This window comes from Pithys albifrons, chromosome 5, assembly GCF_047495875.1.
Source record: "Pithys albifrons albifrons isolate INPA30051 chromosome 5, PitAlb_v1, whole genome shotgun sequence".
Lineage (NCBI taxonomy): Eukaryota > Metazoa > Chordata > Aves > Passeriformes > Thamnophilidae > Pithys > Pithys albifrons.
In genome coordinates, this window is record NC_092462.1 from 31,213,318 (window position 1) to 31,234,699 (window position 21,382).

A 21,382-nucleotide genomic window follows, 5' to 3' on the forward strand; every position below is an offset into this window, starting at 1 on the left:
AGAAGCACCAGATGGGAGTCTCCCAAAGAGACCAGCACTACCTAAATGACACCAGTGGAATCTGTAGTTACCTGCCTGCCAAGTTTCAGAGGACCACAGTGATTCACCAACTGCATATTCTGCTTATCGAATGGCTTCCACAGAAGGTCATATTTATGCTAGTTTCAAGTCTACCTCATCTAATGCTAACTTTATAGAACAAGACTGCAGGTTAACCCTTTTGTAGCTGATCAGGCTTACTGGCACTCATTAATTTCCAAATATGCAGCATTTCCTTAAGTGCACTAATAAAAGTTTAGAAGCCTCATCTAAAAAAAGAACAACGCATCTTGAGTACAAAACAAATGCATCCTGTGTTAATACTTACATGTGTGACATGCCAGACTGATAGTTTTTCCAACTTACTGGAAGGAAAAAAACCAAACAATCCCAAAACAAACCAAAAACCCCCACAGTGTGAAATTGTTACTTCAAAATTCCGTGGTAGAACCCCCATTGTTTTCATTGTGACTAAATTTTTACTTACCATGTAGAGAAATATCCCTTTAATTTGCTCCTATTAAGATATACCAAAATTAGTTTAACTGTAAGCTTTCTTCCACCCACAAAGCTCTCATCCAGAACTCATACTTAACTCCAGAGGTGTTTGAATGCTTTTTTTTTAAAACACATTAAAGAAAATACATGAACAATTCTGCATTTGTTTTTCTAATCCCTTCGAGTAGACAGGAAGCTCTTCATAAAATAGCAATCAATACCTCTCTACAGCTGGTATGCAAAAATATTTGTTACTGTATTATGGGACACAGTCCTCTTTAATCTTAAATTATGTTCATTTTATTTTATGTTCTTCTCACTACAAAAACCATAATAGAAAAAAGACATGAATTCATATTGTATGGAAGGTTTTATTGATGGCTAAATTGCTGTCACATCAGGTATAGCACTTCAATTCCAACCCAAGCAAACTAAAAAGAAACTGGCTATTAAAGACTTAACATCTGTAAGCCTTTAAGTTGCCAAGTTAAGTTCTGCACAACTTTCAAGTTGCCAGCAAACAACAGCGTTTTAGCTGCACAGCTTACATTGTATGCTTTAGTATACAACCAAGAGTCTTCTTAAAATTTATGACTTTTACCAGTTACACTTTTTTTATGTTACAAACAAAAAACAGTTTCTTACTTCTGTGCAATTATGTACAGTATAAAACAAAACTCAGGGCTTGTGCTAGAAAGTATTTGATCATACACAGAAGACAACATAAAATTTTATGAAACTAAGGACAATAATAATTTTCTGAGATTAGGCTCCCATTCAAGAATACTTAAACTGACATTGCAGTGTGATGCTTTCCAGAACTATGGAAATACATCCAGCAGATCAGATCCTCCTCTCTGCTTCATCTTATGACTTACATGGACAAATCTAATGTCACTGTGTGTCCTACATGATTAGACCTATGTGTGCCACAAGTCACAATTTGGCTTGCTTTGAAGCAGACAAGCACTTAAATTAAATCTGATAATCTTGATGCACCACAAATAATACTTACAGAAGTATATGTAATGATATTCACATTACTGTCAAGTGGAAGAAAAAACTGCTGGGAAGGAAATGAACAAGTAAACCAAATGCTCAAGAATGCAATTAAAAAAAAATCACACTTAGAACTGAGACAACATATTATAGAGCTAAAAAGGAAATGTATTATCCCAAGTAATAGTGAGCAGCCTTTAATTTACAAACCAAATCTTTACCTAGGGCACAGAAAAGAATGCTCTGGCAACCCCATGATAGCAGATTCCCACAGAAGTTCAGAGAAGAAACACATGTGCTGCAGGAGACTTTCTGATATCTCTTCAAAGTGATAAACAGTGTAATAAGTCCAGTTTCTAAAGAAAAATGTTAATACAGAAAAGACGTGCTAGAACTGTGAGCCAAGATCTGTAATTTCTCCTTCCTAATGCCAAACTATCAAAAGAAATAGACACTTTTTTAAAAAAAATGAATCCTCAACAATCCCACTCTGGTTTCCTAAAGAGGATTTCACTGTGATCAAGAAAATTCTGTAAAACACCAATAAATAATTCATGGATTTCTGGAACAAAGCATTAGCAGTAGTATACAACATGCATAAACCATAACCTGTATTTTTACCTGTTATGTTAGTTAAAATGGAAAGAGCTGTAATCAAGGACCAGAAAAATCCAAGTGACCATTCAAATAAAAGATGCTTAATCCAACTTGTAAATACCAAATGCTCCCCTCCTTGACAATAGCTGGCAACCAAAATTCAGTTATTTATGCAGCATGGACATCCTTAAAATGACATTGTTAAACATTCAGATTATAAATACAAGACCTTCTGTGCACAATAAAAAAGACAAAAATTCTCATAATATAAACAACACTTAGTTTTACTAGCTTTTCCTATGTTACATTGCAAATAACTCATTTCTCTGACATAAATCCTAGATTTGAAAGAAGTCAGACTGGCAAACAGAAATAATTGTTGTGAACTGCATGCTATCAGTGCTGTGGCCACAGATTAACTCTCAGCATCTACTCAGCGTGAAACTTGCCAATGCAGCTATTAACACTGATAGCAAAATTGCCAACAACTGAATGGCCTGAGGACTTAACCATTTTCTTCATTGCCTTGTGAAGAGAAAGTGCTTTAGAGCAGCTCAGACATGACAGATAAGCAGTAGCAAGGAGGCTTACATGTTTACTGCTTGTTATGTGTCTATTTGTAAAGCCAATAAAAGGTTTGTCCCTTCAGAAGTACAAATTATCTTTCAGTAACAGTTGATCTATTTTAAATTCATTCCTAAAATCATGCAAAGATAGCGAACTGTAAAGTTAAGGCTTAAACAACTTCCTTAAGCTCAGTTTTACAAGTTTACGGAACTTTTCTGTCATGTATGCTTTAGATAACTGAAAAAACAAACAGTTGTTTGTTACAAAGAAAATCAACTGGTCCTAAGCCTGCAGCAACTGTGAACAATGTAATTTGACAGTGGTCCTTGCTACAGAAGGTCCCATCTGAAATAACGTGAGGATGAGTACTTGCCTTTGAAAGCTTTCCTAGGGAAAGAAACACTTTGAAGATGGTTTCATTCCAGAACACAGTACAGCAATGGTCAGTGGCCATGCTTATAAAGCAAATTACCTTGTTGTTGTGTTGTCCCAATTCTTTCTAGATTACTTCATTACTCTAATTTTGTACCTATTTAGCATGTGTACAGTAAACAATACTGGTCTAAAATCCCAAAGTGTCCCCAAGAAATTCCCAGAAGATGGCTTCTATGCACAAACTTGCAATTAACTTTTGAGGTCCAGAAAAGGTCCTTCAGAAAATCTAGCTCACCAAAATATTTTGATAAGGATCTATTGAGTGTGTAATTCTAAAAAAATAACCACCTGCACATCTATCCTTTTCAAGAACTATAGATGCTCCACAAAGTTAACAGCTGCAACTACTTTGTGGAGATCATAATGAAAAAAGACAAAAGTAAAGAGAAATGTAATTTATTATAAAACATGTTGAAATAGCAATGACTTAGCTGACTTTTTGCTCTGCTGTTCTAGGCAGAACAAAATGTGACTGAATGCTCTCAGGAAAGCCAAAACAAAATTACAGAAGTTGTATGTTGCCGCACTAGAATCGTTTTCTCTTGATAATTTCTGGCTTCCAGCTGACAGGATGAGTTTCTTCAGTCTAAAAGGAAAAAAAATAAATCCCATAAGGATTGTTGAATTTAAAATATTACTCATGAAGTACATATATAGTCTATTTCATGTGTAGCATTATAAATACCTAATTTACTATGTAATTACTTTACCCAAATTAACTTTTCTATCGTCTCACTATCTGAAGTACATAGCAACACTCATTCTGTTGTTTTCCCTTTTTCTTTTTTCCAACAAGGCAAAAAATCAGGTTGCCAATGGCATTTCAGAAGCAACACTGTGGTTATCAAAGCATATGAACAAGAATTCCAGTGACGGTCTTTCCAGAGATATCTACATCACTATTGGCAGATGCCATGAAGTCTGCAGTTTGTCCAACTGCAAATTGGATAAAACATTCCTTACTCATTTATATTTAAGATTGCTCTAATTCAGTGCAAAAACTCTAAGGTTTAATAAAAATCTTTATATTTTTTTGTATTGAAGACATGCACTATATTTGGTAACAGTTTGAAAATAAACCACTCTGAATTCTAAAAAAGGTCAAGGCCAATAACTAATTTAGATCATATACAGAAGTACAATAAATCTTCAAAGTGCAATCCTTTTGCTAATCGTCATGTTTTGATCAATACAAGCACACACAACTCCCTACTGGGTTCAAAACACGAGGCATGTTATTGTATTTAGATTTCTCCAAACTTCATCACAAAGGCCTTTTGCAGAACAGTTGGCAGACCTGACATTTATTTGTACCATAGCACAGAGTAAGAATTAGGAATGCAGAAACTAACTACTGTCCACTTAAAGCTACTACATATAGCTTTCAAACTTCAATAAAATGGATTACACAAGTCTGCACATGTCCACTATTGACATATATTTGTAAGATTGTTTTTTTATTTCATGAAAACATTCTAAAAAGACACTTTGACATACCGCAGTATCATCTTCCTTATATACTTTTATGGTTTTATCAGCTTCAGCAGTTAGCAATCTGCTTTCTGACTGGTCAAAAACACAAGCAAATATTCCTGATTCGCTGTCCAAAGAGCCTGGCTGTACAGCTGCATGTACTCTCTGGAAGTTGTATCCAGTTCTCCAGTCCCAAAGATGCATAGTACCATTATCAGCTAAAACAAACCAACAAACAAACTTAGTATTTTGACCAGTTAATTTTTATCTGTTTTCTAAAAACATGTCATGAACATTAATAAATACATCAGGAATACATAACATAACATTCATGTAGGATAGCTCAGCATACCCTACAAGTTTTTCTATTTTCTACTGTTTTCCTTCTTAGTTAAGAAAGGCTGATGGAAGCTTCCTCAGATTCTCATCCAGTTTTCATCAGGTAACCTAGAGAGATGATAGACTACATCACAAGGCAATTGTAGCAAGTTGTTTTGGAAGCGCAGTAAGGACAGGCATTCTGAATATCAAGCTCCCTGTTCAGTTGCTCCACTGACAAAGAGATGAAGAACTCTTACGTAATGAAAAATAGATTTAATGTTTTCGGAGGTTTTATTCTAAACACAGGTTAAACCGTTGCCATATTCCTGATATTGGCATCAGCTACAATGCATTCACAGCAATCTGAACTCTGTGTTCAGGACACTCTCAAGACAATTTCCCAGATACAAAAAACACATGTACATGGAGGGAGTGGAAGGGAATCTGTATTTCTCATTTTTACCTCCTGAGACCAGAACACCATCAGAATTTACAGCCAGTGTGTTGATAATAGCATTGTGGCCAGAGAGGTTCTGAATGAAGTTTCCATCTGGGAATTTCCACTGCTTAATATTATCTGGAGAACCAGATGCAAATGTGTAACTGAAAGAAAATAGACATTATATTCAAGTTCAGAATAGCTGTAGGGAGAGCAAATGACCCTCATTAAAACTACTGCTAAATGCTAGCTGCAAAATTACGTGATACTAGAACTGCTTTTCTGACAAGTTTACATCAAATAAAATTAAGTAATTTTATGAAGTCATGAATTACCTATTTTTATTGTTTTCTTTCTGTTTCACAGACTAACTGAACTTTATAACATCCTATCTGGCATAGGATTTAATATGTAAACAAATATTTCAAAATACACATTAAGTTCTCATCAATTGCTATCCTGGCAAATTTTCAGGTATAAGGGTATCATCAGCGAAGGTAATAGGGGGGAAAAAAAAGCAGCAAGCCCCAAGAAAAATGTCCAGTATTGGCTGTTCTTCCAAAACTACACAACCAGGGAAAAAGCACAGAAAAAAGTAACTAAGACAGACAATTTCTTTCACTGAGTTACCCTAAGATAATAAATTCCTTCATTTTAACATCTGCAAGCAGTTTCACGGTTATTTGGGTAGCACATACAAAAAAAAGCCTGTAGGAATACATTCACTTGTCACAATGTCTAAACAATTTGCTGCCTATTAGACTCTACAATTAAAAAATAAGTACTACTAAAAAAACCCAGAATCTTAAAAAACATAGAAATACCGAAATATAGTCTGACAGTTGCTACTGTTAGACAAGAACACTTCAAGCTTATTTTTCAAAAATGTTTCATTGATGAATCTGAAACAAGAATCACTTTCCCCCCCATCCCCCCAGAACATAAGCACAATTAGGGGGTTTTCTCTGCTATAGTTAATAGGCTATACAATTTTTTGGACACAGACTGGATCAGAATTTATTCATATCAAAGATTCTGAATTTCTGCACTGATAGAATGCAATTTTAAAATATTAAACGTGCAGAAGTACTGGAGTTCTATGGGAATTCATTTTTAGTGGGGATTTATCCAAATAGGCAACTGTTGGTTCATCAAAATACAGCATCTAAATTCAGAGCACTTCCACTAACATCTGTTTCAAAGATTGAATTCTTACGGTAAGTTTCTTTTTTAAGGTCTGTTAGAATAAATGTCATGTGCAGAGAACCACATATTCAAAAAAAGGCTGTTATACTGATCACTGTCTCCTTTAGTAATAACCACACAGGTGCAATGGCACATTACAAAACTACTTCACTTTCTGCTATTGATCATTCAGTTACATATTTGTTATTATCCTTACAAGCCCTGTATCACCGATTTTTTTAAGGACTGAATGAAAGGCACACACATAAGTAACTCTGTAGGGTAAGAGACATTCTCAGGATTGCCAGTGTACACCAATGTCAATACTTGGGATGGACAATCCGTGTAGTGAAATTTATTTGATAATTGATACATGCATTTTTACATCATTCTAAGTGCATTAGTTTTATGCCCTACCATTCTAAATCATCACTCACATTGGCTCTGTCACCACCCAAAGCTTTCAACTGCGAAAGTGTAAAAGAATGAGGAAAACTTACTGTCTTGGATGTAGCACTACTGCTCTTACAGATTTCTTGTGATTTGTTAAAGTAACACGAGTCTTTCCTGCCACTAAATCCCAGAGCCGTATGGTAGTATCATGACTGCCTACAATGAAATGAAAATCAAAAAATAATAGAAACCCTCACACTGATTCTATAACAATCAGTACTTTGATAAGGCAGCCAAAAATTTAGATGGGATAACTTAATGCCATCTCACACAAAAGAGATGCTTGATTGCAACTGTCTTTTTACTCAGTTTGAAATTCAAGAACTAAGAAGCTACACTGCAAAGGTAGATTTTGACATAACAGATAAGAAGATGAACACTTAACCATGGTACTGGACATGTCTTAACTGAATTGAGAACTGTGAAATACCACAAGATGCAAGTCTCAATACACATTATAACATAAAATATAAACACCAGAAAAAAAAGCAGTGCAGAAAAGCAATCCAAAAATGCATAGCCATGTTTGCTTACACATATCATTAATAGTATGCAATAACCATTGCATGGACCATTTTCAACAGAAAACTAGTGAGAGAAATTCAATAAATTGACAAAGATAACATTATGAACCTGACACAATTACTGAACAAATACATTCATTATCAGGTATTTCAATCATGTTACTCATGAAACCACACCCACTATACCTGTAATAATTTGTGGTTCTGCAGCTTGGCACTTCACTGTCGCTACTGCATTTGTGTGTCCTGATAGGGTGTGCACACTGGCTTTTGTCCTTACATCCCAAATCTAGGAATTCACAGTAAGTATGTCAGAAGTCAGTAACAGTTGCATATGTGATGTACCTTAGACACTGTCATTGATTACATGATTTCCTTGCCATAGTCATACAGGTTAAACAACGGTATTTTTTCAGCCAGCAATTAATCACAAAACTGCCTCAGCTGGAAGATTTCAAGGTGAGCAGAGAGACTGTCAGCATATGGATAATGTAAGTCACCACAAATCTATACCAAATACTAAGCAATATAATATGCAGTCTACCTACTAAATTAAGAAATAAAACATTATCCCGAAGGGACATTGCAAGTTTGTGTATTTGGGCTTCACTTTTATCAACAATGTAAGACAAAGCTAACACAAATCAACTCAGTGTTTTATCCAGATTGATGTTAACTTTGGTAAGCGCTCATTTTTACAAATGAAAACACTGAAACACACATACCAAGATGTTAAAATACATCAATATTATACTTACTCGTGCTGTTGAATCTCTGCTACATGTTACCAGTACATCTATTGTTGGATGCAAGTCTAAACCATAGACAGCACTTAGATGACCGTGGTAATGTCTGATAACCTACATGAACAAAAACGACACATCACAAACTGATAATTGAAAGAATATTCTGAATGCTGTGATTTATGTATTTGCCACCACCAATTAATTCAATTAAAGAAACTAGAGCTTACCTTATTGTATTCAAGATCCCAGCATTTCACTTGTTTGTCTTCTCCACAAGAAAAGAGGTATGGACTTCTTGCACTTACTATGACCCCTCGTACAGTGCTGATGTGTCCCGTCAAAGACAGCTTCAATTTGCCACTAGCAAGGTCCCAAATCTGCATCAAAATAGGTATTTTGAGGTAGACAGGTAAAAGCTATAGTTATAGTCTGGGTTAACCGCCCAGATTCAACTGATCATGCTGCTCTGTAAGTTAAAAATACAGTAACAAACATTTGCTCTCCAAATACTACCATGCAATAAATTAAATCTCAAGAAAAAAGAAATCTTTTGTGGCAAGGCAATAAAATAAAGAACTGTTCTGCAGTTTATAATTCTGCAAACAGTAACCAAGAAATTGTTTGCAAGAGCTGGAGACATTTTTAAATAACAGGAGAATAAAAACCCTCCACCCCCTGCAAACTCGGTCAGTCATTTCTTCCAACCTCTTACCTTTATGGTTCTGTCAGCAGAGCCAGTAACAAACCACTGATTTCCTGGTTCCACTGCAATACATCTCACCCAGCCCAGATGACCACTGATAACCTTCAGAGAGAACAAAAATTTTTCTGCATCAGAAATAATACCTATACATCTGTTGATGTAATTTTCCCTCTCTAACACTGGAATTTGCTAGTATTCAGCAAGAAAAGTGAAATGTGAAATCAGGTCTGAAAAGAGCATGATTGGTACTTTAGTTAAATGAAAAGAAAATTTACATGTCATACACCTGACTTGGGGAACTCACGATATGGAAAGACACTGTTCCTATAAGCAACTTTTTTGCATCCTTTGAGAGTCTGTAACAAAGTGGCTCAACATCTGAAGGTTTGCAGAGAAAGACTATTTGAGCACAGGTTCCTTACGCTGCTGTATAGTGCTTATATAAAGAACAATTATAAAAATATCAGCTATTAAATCATATTGCTATGTAATAACCTCTTAAAGCACACCATCACCTCCTTTTCCCCAAATGAGGGCTAATATGAGTGTGTCAGAAACTTTCTGCCAACAAAATAATGGAGGCTGATTTCAAAAGAAAAGCTCTACCAATACATGCCTTGCTTCCAGCAGCATTTCTGTTTCATTTCTCCAAAATCAGACAACTAAAATCAAAACCTGTAGGTGGTTTCACTGAATGTCATATTTCATGTACTGTTCTACAGCTCATTTCAAAAGATTTAAAACACAACAAAGCTTCTCAGGCAGAAACACTATGCAAAGTTAAAGTAGATTCTCCTGATCACGAGACCAAAGCCACAAGCATTTGAGAAAGCTGTTTTTTGAGTCACTCCCAGTATAGAAATAGCAACAGGCATTTCTGGGGAAAAATCTAGAAATAATTCATCTGACCTATTTTAAATCCCCATCTTTCACAACAACTTCAAACAAACCAAGCTTAGGAAAACCAGTTAATATGTAGATCTTAAGCAAGAGATAGATGAAACCCACATTTCATGTTCCACCTATACTTCTGAGTTGCCTGAAGAAACTTTTGTTCTGTTGAGCAAGGATTTTGACAACAAACCTTCACTAAAACTGTTTACATGTAAAATATATATGTGTATGTACAGTGACTTGAACTGCATTTACAGTATTTCTTTGAAAAGACTGTGGTCCTAAAGAGTAGGCATTTTTCAGTTTTTGTTTACCTTAAATCTTAAAAATTTAGAAGCTTATTTTGGTGCCATTTCTGTCAAATGGCATTTGTCTTAATTTTTATAGAAGACACATTCTAATACTGCTGTATTTATAAAATCTATATGCTCCCTTGAGCTCAAGTATTTTTCAAGAAATTACTTTTTAAGATTAGCCTTCAGATTTCCGACTAATACAGCATTCAGGACGTTTCTGAAAGCATAAATGTCTACATATGGCCCTCAATTTAGATGAGCAGTGCTAAACCAATACAATTCTGATTCCAGAGCATGAGATTGTCAAATATCAGGAAAGCACAACATTACTAAATAAAATTTACCCCTTCCAAACCAAATATGAAATAGTTTAAATTTCATAGTAAGAGTCAGAAAAAACATATTCGTACAGAGTTTAAAGTTTAAAATATCTGAACCAATACATACATTTAGAGATTTCCCATTCAACTCAGCTACTCTGTCATACTTGTGAGCAAAATATTCAAAGTTGGTACTAGATTTTTGGGGAACAGCTATTATTACCCACTCAGAACATTATAAAGCAAATTAAAGCATTTCAAAAACAAGACTAGAAATCAAGCAATCTAAACTACAAAGATAATTTGTGATTACAGCACTCAGCTTTTCTCCCTTCTTTTCATAACAAATAAAGTAAGTCTGTATGACTCATACACTGAGTGCCTTTAAGTGTTTTTGGAGACAATTTCATTGTGTTAACACTGCTAAGAGTATTTCTTCAGCATTCTATTAGTTTTGAATTTTGCATCTTGTCTTTGAGTTCTTCCACCAAAGAATCTGACTAGAAAAAAGAAATTTTGTAGCAAATTTATCATAATACAGCTACAGAAAAGTAAAAAATGTAATTTAACATTTCTTATTTGAGGAGAGAGTGTGAGTATACACCTTAGTAGTGATCACTTTTCATTTTATTTCAATTTTGTGAATGAAAAATGATGCTTTGAGGTCTTTATAGAGGATAAAATATTCACTTACTTTCATATGCATGTTCATGTCATATCATTTATAACTTACTCTGTACAGTTTCCAAGGTGGATGCCACTGAGGTTTGGGCATGGTTGGAGCCTTCTTTGGCATTAATGCAGAATTTTTGTTTCCACCAGCTTCCACCATAGCCTGTAAGTTAAAAGGAAGGTTACTCTTACGTTCTGTAGCTTGCCTCTTGGCCCAAAACCTAAAGCCTTCTCACCACTGATTAAATTTAGACAGTCAGGCAATCTCCACACAACACACAAATGGATCCAGAAGCAACCTGGTCAACACCGTGTACTTTTCACATTAGATGTGCAACAGACTCACCACAGACATCCCAGGAGGCTGGGAACGCTCAGACACTCCAGCGTGCCTGTAAATGTCCCCCACACCAGCAGCAGTGCGGTTTGCATCCAGCCTAGGGTGAATGGAAACGGGTGATGAGTTGCAATCAGCTTTCTCCTACTAAGTGATAAGCAATGCAGTCAAGTGTTGTACACCTGTAAGGATGGAGAGTTCACAACCTCTCCTAGCAACCTGTCCAGGGCCTGACCACCTCAAGGTACAGGACATCCACAAAGTCTCACTTCTTTAAAATTCTACCTTAAAAGAATTTCCCTTGTCCCAACTTCTGCCCATTGCCTTTCCTGATATACAAAAAAAAGCATACAGAAAGAGAATGCCTGGGCACACTAGAGGCAGTTTCTTTAAACATTTTAACATTAAAATATTCAGATTACTCAAAGTAGTTCTTATTCTAGCTTCTGAGATTTGCCTTAAAATTCCAATAGATAACAACAGTGTAATGAGGTAAACACAGCAGTACCTGGACTGAGAAGCAGGAAGAGCTACAGCCAAGGACTGTGCTGCAGATTCACTGGGCATCCTCTGGACCTTGGTATCTGCTGTCAAAGCCACACCTGGAAGAAAAACAACATGTCAACAACCATGATAACTCCATGGAACAGAAACTCAAAGAAAGTGTATTATACAAACATATATATACATATATACCTGCAAACAAGGGCCTGACACAAGCCTGTATTATTAAATCTCATCCTTCAATGACATTTTCACATTCAAGTCAAATCGACTGCAATCTTTATTTTGGTTCAAATCCTTTCCATCTTGATTCTACCACATATGAAGGTACACCATTTCTAGAGTACAAAACACTATTTCTGGTGTTGGAAACAAAAAAGAAATCTAACTAGAAGCAGCATCCATCTTTTTATCCAGCTTCAACTCCAAACATGACAGAAATAAACATGTTCCTGAGAAGAATTTGCTAACTTAGGCCCTTCTGTACACCTTATTATGCCACCCCTATGTGGTGGTTGGCATCACTGTGTGATGCCAAAACTACAAAAGGTTTAGTCCCACTGAAGTGGGGATTTCAGATGACATGTTATGATTTATAACATTATCTCAAGAACAGAAGATCGCTTTCATCAAAAAATTTTAAAACTCTTTATGAAATATAATTTTGGTACCGCCTGGTGAATTTAACTCATTGCTTTGTTTCTTTTCCTAACCAAACTTCCGGCAGCTGACAACAAATTCAATATTTTGGCAAGATACTGAGGTTAAAACAAGAAACAGCAACAAAAATAATCTGATTTTTAACCCTGACATATATGATTCTAGTTAAAAGAAGACTAAACTTGAGGAAACCACTGTGAGCAAGTCTTGATCCAACAGTTACAGGCAACCATGCATGTTTTTTAAATGGTTGAAGGTCCATTGAACACTCACATTTGTTAACTTACAAATCAAGACACTACAGATTTTCCACTGTCATTGCAATAAACTTTAGCTCAATAAAGGATCAAAAGCTAAAACTAAACTGTCACAAGAACAGAGGACTGATCAGTAACAGTGACAATGTAGTAACACAGAAACATAACCCTTCCAAGCACAGACAAAACCAAACGAGACAAAAATTATTAGACTGTAATGCCTCTGCCTCAGAGTAAGTTGAGGAAACCTACACCTTTCTGCTCTGGTGATGAAAAGCAGGATGCATTCCCTCTTGTCATTCAACTTCCTTCTGTTAGGAACCACCTCCTCCTTGTTCACAACAGAATTCTAAGAGCAATTCTGGCACACCAGTGGAGACACTGGGGATGTGTGGATCCTGGGAGAGGAGATTCCCAGAACAGTTTTGTGATGATGTTACCAGGGAGGTGAAATCTCACAGAAATGAATGACCTTTCAAATGATGGCAACAAGCTCATTTCCACTAAGGCCGAGTCAGTTACATCTGTACGTAAATCCTCCTCCTATGCTCTATCCCAGAACATTTATTAGCCACAAAACTCTCTGCATTAACACTATGAAAAAATTCAATTATATTATCTGCTACTATCAAGCACAGATTCACATCAGGAGGAAGCCTGCCCTGATAGGATGGAGGATGCCTTGTTTGTACAGGAAGCCAAAAAATCCACTTGCAAAATTTTACTTACCAGGCCCAGGTGGGTACGGGTGTGTACCAGTTACCATGTACTCAACCTCTTGTCCTAAAGAGCAACATTGTATCATATTAATAATTACATTTTATACTGCATTGCAAATAAGGCACTTAAACAGCAAACAGAGGAGAAAACAAAGCAGGTCATACATAGCAGAAGAAACCAGCAACCACTTGCAATGTACTCAGACATTTCTCATTTTCATTAATTTTGTTGTGGCTATTTCTATTTTCTAAAATTCAAATTTTAAAAATAATTAATTTAAATGGTGAGGCTACCTGTTATCGAGAGGGACTCAGAAGAAAAATCTTCATGCTGCCTTTTGAAGCAAATATCATGGAAAAGGATTCAAGTACACAAACGGTTTCTGAAGTGTAAGCTACTCAAGACAACTGGTTGTCTGTGTTGTCAGAAGTGAAATGAACTTTTCTTCTTAAAAGATTTTTCATTCTCTCCCAACATCTTTCACAATACTTCCAAAAAAGCACCTCAGGCAAAATCTCAACTAATATCAACTATCTCAACTAAAATGAGGCAGCATTTGGCCTCCGTTAGAAGAGATTTCTATATGGGATCTACCTTTTATATACCCATTTTATACATAACAAAACATGGATTGAAAAAAACCTGCCAATTTGAAATAAAGAGTTTTCTGGTTTAGAATTGTACAGCTAAATAGACAGTAAACATACTATGAAAATAGAAACAGAGCATGCCCTTGATCATCATGAACTTGCACAAAAGAGAAATGCACTACTCATTTTTAACACCTCTGTGCAGCACATACTTATGTTATCAAAAATTACTTTTTAGTAATGAATCACTATAAAAAATGCACAGCATCCAATAACTCCCTTTGTTAAAACAAACTTCCTTCTTGTTCTGAATCATTTACCTCCTGTGGACCCTGGAAAAAAAAAACAAGCAAAAAAATGTATTTTGATTTCCACAATGGATTAACACTGGACTGCATTCTTCAGATTTTCATCAGTAAGACTGTTACACAAGAAAGGATAAAGACACCATTAAGGGCAAACTAACCTTGGTTTCCAGAATACTGTTTGTGTCCATACGGGTCCCCAGTGTTTGGGCCTCCTTTCTCTCTCGGGTTTTCTTTGAGAGTCGGCATGTGTAAAACTGAGCCATACTCCGTGCGCAGCTTGACTGCCATTTTCACTTTGTGACTGTTGGAATAGTAAAGCACAGTCCAGATCACACCACAGCTTCTGAATTGCTATTAAGTTTTCAAATACTTTACAGAGGATGTTATAAAACATGCTTAACAATTCTAGTATTTTTTTTTCTGAAGACTATACTGTTAAAGCTACAGAAACATCAGAATTTCTGACCTGGATGGAGCAATCATTAACATAGTTTTACACTGCACTGACTAAACAGCACTTACCTTTCTTCATCTAATGGGATAGGCTTGGCATTATCAGCTACAAACATATCATGGGTTCTCTTCAAAGACCTGAACACCAGTGTGTGCACAGAATGCTTTTGGACTTCCTAAAATAAAGAGAGGAGCATTTAAACACCTTTGGACATATTTAAATGAAAAATTGGAAATTGAAACACAAATTGCACCGAGGATCCATTGCAGATCTCAATATGGTTAGATAACATGCAACTGCTTAGTTCACAGAAAACACTAATCTTCCTGGAAACTAAAAAATTAAGTTTTTCTGTTTATTGTTTTACTCAGTTTTTATTCAAAATAATATTCCCTTTCTTGAAAACTGGCAAGGCTTTGAAAAACAAGCCAAAAACTTTTTTAAAACTTTCTGCACTGGTATCTACATGACAAATCCATGAGCACACAAGCTTTTCCCCCTCATCCTTTCCAGTTCTGTGTCTATATGTAGGAAATAAAATAACCAATTTTGAAAAAACCCCTCCTGTAAACTTTACTTTACTACCACCACAAAAAGAACCAGGGCAATCATCAGTTTCTGTGCACAGAGCCACTTCATTTCAACACAGCACAACCTACTGAGAGAAAATGTGGGATCAAATCTGACAAAACTTGTTTTCCTCTTAAAATTTTTGTTGGTTTCTAGGAACAAAACATACTTTAGATCCCATTCAGGAAATAAAAAGCAAAGTTATAAAGTTATCAAGTTATACAGAATATTTCCTTATCAGCAGCACAACTCATGTTTTTATTAATATTTTCCTCCCAACAGACAAGAAAGATCATTAGAACCTGAGCCTGCTTGCTTTGGCACAAAGCTCCGCATGACAGTATGTTCTGTCTGTCAGGAAAACAATGGCAACAAACTGGAAGCTCCATTAGTAACTTCTGGCATGGAGTATCACTCAGCTGGTCAGCCCTCACGGTTCACTGGGAAAGTGCTTTCCCCATTAAGCTCTTGTAGGTTCTGTTTTCCTGCCCTGAAGATCGTCTGTCTGCTCAGCAGCCTGCCCTGTAGTGTCTGTTCCCTTCTAGCTCAGCAGCACTTACACAAAGGTTTCTGGCCTGGCTCAGAGAGCTCCTGCAAGCCCCACGCATTAAGTGAAAAAAGTCCCCAGTGCTTGGAACTACATTAAGAATTTCATACATCTGAGGAAAGAGATAAGCATTACAGCTGCTAATTACAACCCCAAAACAGGAGCTGTTGACATCACAAAACGAGCAGTAGGTAACAGAGCACCTCCTCAACAGGGAAGAAGCTTCTGCAACTGTTTTTCACGGATGCTCTTCTGTAAAAAACAGCTCATAGTATTGTACAGGGCAGCAGTCCTTGCACCTTCTTCTATAACCCTGACAACACTATGTGCTTTTAGAAATGCTCAATAGCCACCCTACAGCAACAACTCCATGGCCCATAAAACCAGTGCCCTTTCTCCACAGCTGTACTTTCAAACCCTCACAAAAATGCTGGCTGACAGAGCCAGTAGGTCTCCCAGGGTCGTGCAAAATGGCATTACTTCCCCAGAAACACAGAATCACCGAATATTCTCAGTTGAAAGGGACTCACAAAAATCACAGAGTCCAATTCCTGATCTTATGCAGAAATCATCCCACGTTCCTGAGAGCAGTGTCCAAACACTTGTTGAACTCTGACAGGCTTGGTGCTGTGACCACTTCCTGGGGAGACTGTTTCACTGCACAACCACCCTCTGGGTGAAGAACCTTTTCTTAGTACTCAACCTAAACCTTCCCTGACACAACTTTAGGCCATTCCCTCGGGTCCTATCACAGGTCACCACAAAGAAGAGATCAGTGCCGGCCCTCTGCTTCCTCTTGGAGGAAGGTGTACACTGCGATGAAGTTGCCGCTCAGTCTCCTCTTCTCCGGCAGACTTTTCCACCGAGGGGACAGTGGGTGGAAAAGTGTCGCCCCCGGTCCCACCCCCTGTCCCCGTACGGACCCGACGCGCCCCTCTGACCCGGCCCCTCTCCCGAGTCTTTCCCGGGCGCCTCAGCGGCGCGACAGGACAGGCCTGAGGCGACCCCGGTCCTCACCTCCGCCATGGCGCCGCCGGCCTGGCCTGCCCCGCCGCCGCTTCCGGCGCCTGCCCGCGCCTCACAGGAAGTGACGCGCAGCGCCGCGCGAGGGGCGGAGCCCCGGGGCAGGGGCGGGGCCATGTCAGCGCTGGCTTTGTGCACGGCCGGGGGTTCGAGTCCCCCTCGGGCCGGGCCCAGTCACGTGTCAATGTGTGTGACTATCCAGAGCAGGTGCCAAGGGGATGCGGCCGCGCTCGGCTCGGTGATGCCGCACAACAGGACGAGAGGCAACGGGCAGGAACTGCTGCGCAGAAAGTTCCACCTGAACACGAGGAAGAAATTCTTTATTGTGCAGATGTCTGCACTGGAACAGAATGGCCAGAGATGGTGTGGAGTCTCCCTCACTGGAGATAGTCAGGAACAGTCTGGACGCAGTTCTGTGCCATGTGCTCGTGCTCTAGGACGGGAGCAGGGAGGCTGGAGCACATGGCCCGCTGTGGTTCCCGTCCCCCCGAGCCACCGTGTGTCCGTGTGTCCGGGGGTGATGCCCGGGCCAGGGGTATCCCCCCTCGGGGTGTCCCCTCCCGAGGTGTCCTCGCCCGGGCTGTTCCCTGCTTGGGCTGTCCCCCGCCCGGGATGTCCCCTCCCAGGTGTCCCCGCCGGGGTGTCCCCTCCTGAGGTGTCCCCGCCCGAGGTGTCCCTGCTAGACTGTCCCTGCCCGGGGGTGTCCCCTGCCCGGGGTGTCCCTGCCGGAGTGTCCCCGCCTGTGTGTGCCCGCCGGGGTGTCGCTGCTGCAGGGCTGGGCCCGGCCGACAGGGCGCGCTGTTGCCCTGGGCATGGGCGGCCCCAGCGCTGCCGCTGCCCGCGCCAGGGACACCTGTCCTTGCGCACGGGGACTAAACACGCTCTCCCAGCCCGGTGCTGTAGAAATTCTCGGCCTTCGCTGTTGTTTCAGGTCGTGCAGCTGCAGCTTTTCCGCATTTTCCCCCCTCAGATTCTCAGGGGGAAAGCCACACGGCTGAGAAACAGATACTCCACCTGATATTTCACTTCTCTTCATAAGGAGAATCACCAAATGCGTCTGCAAATTGCAAATAGGCATTAGCTTTCTTCACATATACTCATCTGCCCTTAAACTCAAGAAGTCTTGTCCTCTCTAGCAATAGCTGGGAGCTGGCAAGCATATCTTTTGCAGTCACACCATCACAACGCTCTTTACCACTGTACCAGCCCCTCACTCTGCCTGTCTGCTGTGAACTGTTCACAAGCTGATTTGGGCTAAAAGTAATCCAGTGCAACAGCAGTTGTTTCAAACCTCTTTATTAGCCACAGGACTGCAATAACCTGGGATTATTCTGATGCATCAATTGCCTGGTTGACATAATAACCATGTCTTTTCTGCAGTTGATAAATCATGCCTGCATTGATAGTTTAGTTATTTAAGATGCAGTGATGGGAATGTGCTCCAAGGGGCTTTGACCCCCAGTTCCTGGTGTGGGTAGAGGCGGGGGAGAAGTGTGGCTTACATCGTGCCACTAACAGTGCAGACTATTACCAGCTCAGTTTCAAGCCCAGCCATCCAGGTTTTGTGTTCAACATGACAACTTATTTTAGTAGTCACTCTGGTGGTGCTGGCAATCCCTGCTGGATATCAGAGCCTCTAGTGAAGGTCAGCACAACACCTCGAGGAGGGGGAGCATCGTCTGTCCTTGCTTAAAGTGCAACCTGAGGTGCAAACTCCACAGGGCAGTGTGTCAAAATGGGGCAAGTCTGTTATGACCTCTTGGGCTAGTGGGGTTAGATTGAAGATATACAATATTTGAAAGGAGATTTAGGGGACAAGGTACTTCAAACTAAACAGATTCATCGGTTTGTTTTTTTCCCCCAAGTTTACACACAGAGCAGCATGTGCCTCTTGATCAGTTAGTTGCCTGAATTGTGGATTTGATGTATGGGAATGGTTTTAAGGCTAATCTCTGGCAACATAGAGAGTGACATAGTTGTTTCCTTTCTTTTGTCTATTGAAAGAAATCAGGCTTATTTTTACTGCCTTTTTAACGGAAACCAAATTTGAAATGGAGGCACTGATAGCAAATTAAAAAAATCCATTTATATTTAGCAAGAAAACCTGTCCGTACTACTTATAACTATTATTACTAATATTCACATGGCTCTATAATTGCTGTAGTTGCTCTCTTTTTTTACAATTAAACATTCCCCTCAGAAATTTATAATCTCAGCTTGTTTCCTAGTGTCCTTGTAATGCTTAGAAAATCAGAGGACAAATTAATCTTTGTAATTTTTTTTTTCTTGACGGTCAAAGCTGAAATTTAGAACTGGAACATCATGAAATCATGTCAGTAATATTAATAAGAATATGCTTTTTATTATTTTCTTTGTTATATGTGGCTTCTTAATGAGTTCTTGCATGCCAGCTACAGCTGCAATTCTGGAAATAGCAAGCTATGTATTTTTTTATAAGCACTACTTTGCAGAAGGTGATTAGAAATTTGCATGAACTTTTAGTGTTGTATTAAGGTCAAAGTGAATAGCTCCACTCATTAATGTTTTAGAACTCACTTGCAGCCAGAACATGAAGATAGCATTGATTATCATTTACGAGAAACCTTTGAAGTAATATTTGTTACCAGTAAAAGCAAATAAGAAAGTGGATGTTCATCACAGTAGAGATGAACATTTAGGTTTACAATATTCTTTTCATAGGATGACACTATTACAACACCAGCTGTTTAAAAGAACATTTCTAAATCAAGAGCTATTTTTAAATTTGGAAACACTATAGCTCCTCATCAGCCAAAAAGGTTCTGTTCCCCAAGATCACCTCAGTGGATACATGCAGCCATGATCCAGTGACCGCAACTCGCCTGAGGATGGGACTTAGTGTAAAGAGAGTTGCATCACTGGTAGACACCTTGGCACAGCAAACAAGAGGGCAGCAAGCAAATAGTCATTCCTCAAAACACACACACACCTCTGCTAGTAAGTGCCTTTTTAGGACAAAAATACTGGACAAAGGGATGTCCTGGAATTCCATGAGGTCCATGTTGTATTATTGCTGTTTCTAGCAGATGTGTTGTGATATCACTACCACATTAACTCTGGGAGCACCTCATTAACCACATGAATTGGAGGAGGGATTATGAAGGGAAAAAGATAGTTTGTTCTCTTTTGAAGAGAAAGCCTCTTTGGTATAATTCTTAGAAGAAATCTAAAGCCACAGTTTTGTTTCTTCACACAACTTTGTTCAGTCGTTAGAAAGTGTCAGCCTGACCGTAAGGATTGTGAGCATGAGAGAAAAATCACATCTTGTAACCAAGATGCTAACAGAGGTTAACTTCTGCTGCCAAAATGTTTCTCTCTATATATGTATGCTTGCCAGCATAGAGTCCCCTGTATGCCATTCCAAATTTGGACAGTTTTTGCTGATAAAAGTCTCTAAACAAAACATTTGCAGTGCAGACAAGGCTCCCACCCTGGGGCATCTGCTCATTTGGAGTATAGCCACAAACCCGCTGGGGTATGACATACATGTGTTGTTCATGGTGAATACTTGGGGAGACACAACCACCCAACTCTCCTGGGGAAGCCAATGAAAAGTACTAGAGCTGACAGGGTCAAAGTCTGCCTTTCAAAGGGGAAATCCCATCTGAAGGCAAAATAATCCTGAGGGTTTCCTATGCTGGAACTCTACAGCTGGCTTGGGGTTTCCCCTGTCATCCAGTCTCTGGCACCTTCTACACTGACACAGCCACGCTCCTTCATCGAGAGCCAAAAAGGGCTTAAATGCCTGAAGGACACCATAAGTTACTTAGGAACATGTTGATAGTTTCAAAATGGATTTAGGACAAATACCATGTTAATATCAATTAAGGTTTGTGTGAACTGATCCAGGATAATTTCAGTTTCTAGCTCAGTACTAGTGAGACCTTGTTTTAGTGCTGCTGTACCACAAGCTACCTGTAAGCACTGGGCAAAGGGTTCAAGATGACTGGGTCTCTTCTTTATGTGTAAGATGAGGGTGACTGAACTTTCCTCAGAGGTACTTGGGGGGAAAACTGCACTTAAGGTTAGGAGATGCCCAGAATCAATGATAATATCTTGGCTAGCATCCATAAGTGGAAATAATATTTTAATGATGTTAGTTTTGGCCTTAGGCAGTTTCTTTAATGCTTGTAGGAAGAAGCTTGTGTGCTTCCAAATCTAACTGCGTTGGTGATGTCCTCATGCAAGAGAACAATTCAGTAGAGTTAGAGC

The 21,382-nt window shown here is 38.9% G+C and overlaps 1 protein-coding gene across 1 annotated transcript; it reads right to left on the bottom strand.

Moving 5' to 3' along the window:
• Positions 1–888: 888 nt before the first annotated feature.
• On the bottom strand, positions 889–17,180 carry PLRG1 (pleiotropic regulator 1). The gene is made up of 15 exons (XM_071556132.1): positions 17,126–17,180; positions 15,060–15,166; positions 14,696–14,838; positions 13,649–13,702; positions 12,007–12,100; positions 11,508–11,598; positions 11,223–11,324; positions 8,989–9,081; positions 8,504–8,653; positions 8,289–8,390; positions 7,717–7,819; positions 7,054–7,162; positions 5,393–5,532; positions 4,633–4,826; positions 889–3,721 (listed from the first exon to the last, which is right to left on the bottom strand). The coding sequence occupies exons 1-15, from the start codon at positions 17,132–17,134 to the stop codon at positions 3,662–3,664; spliced, it is 1,551 nt and encodes a 516-aa protein (XP_071412233.1). The 5' UTR covers positions 17,135–17,180; the 3' UTR covers positions 889–3,661.
• Between the last annotated feature and the right edge of the window lie 4,202 nt (positions 17,181–21,382).

What these genes read in the sequence shown, in the direction of transcription:
- PLRG1 (XM_071556132.1), bottom strand. An exon ending in ACAGTATTCTGGAAACCAAG is followed by an intron (nt 13,703 to 14,695) that starts GTTAGTTTGCCC and finishes GTTGCTCTTTAG; the next exon opens with GACAAGAGGTTGAGTACATG. An exon ending in GCAGAGATTCAACAGCACGA is followed by an intron (nt 7,820 to 8,288) that starts GTAAGTATAATA and finishes GTGAATTCCTAG; the next exon opens with ATTTGGGATGTAAGGACAAA.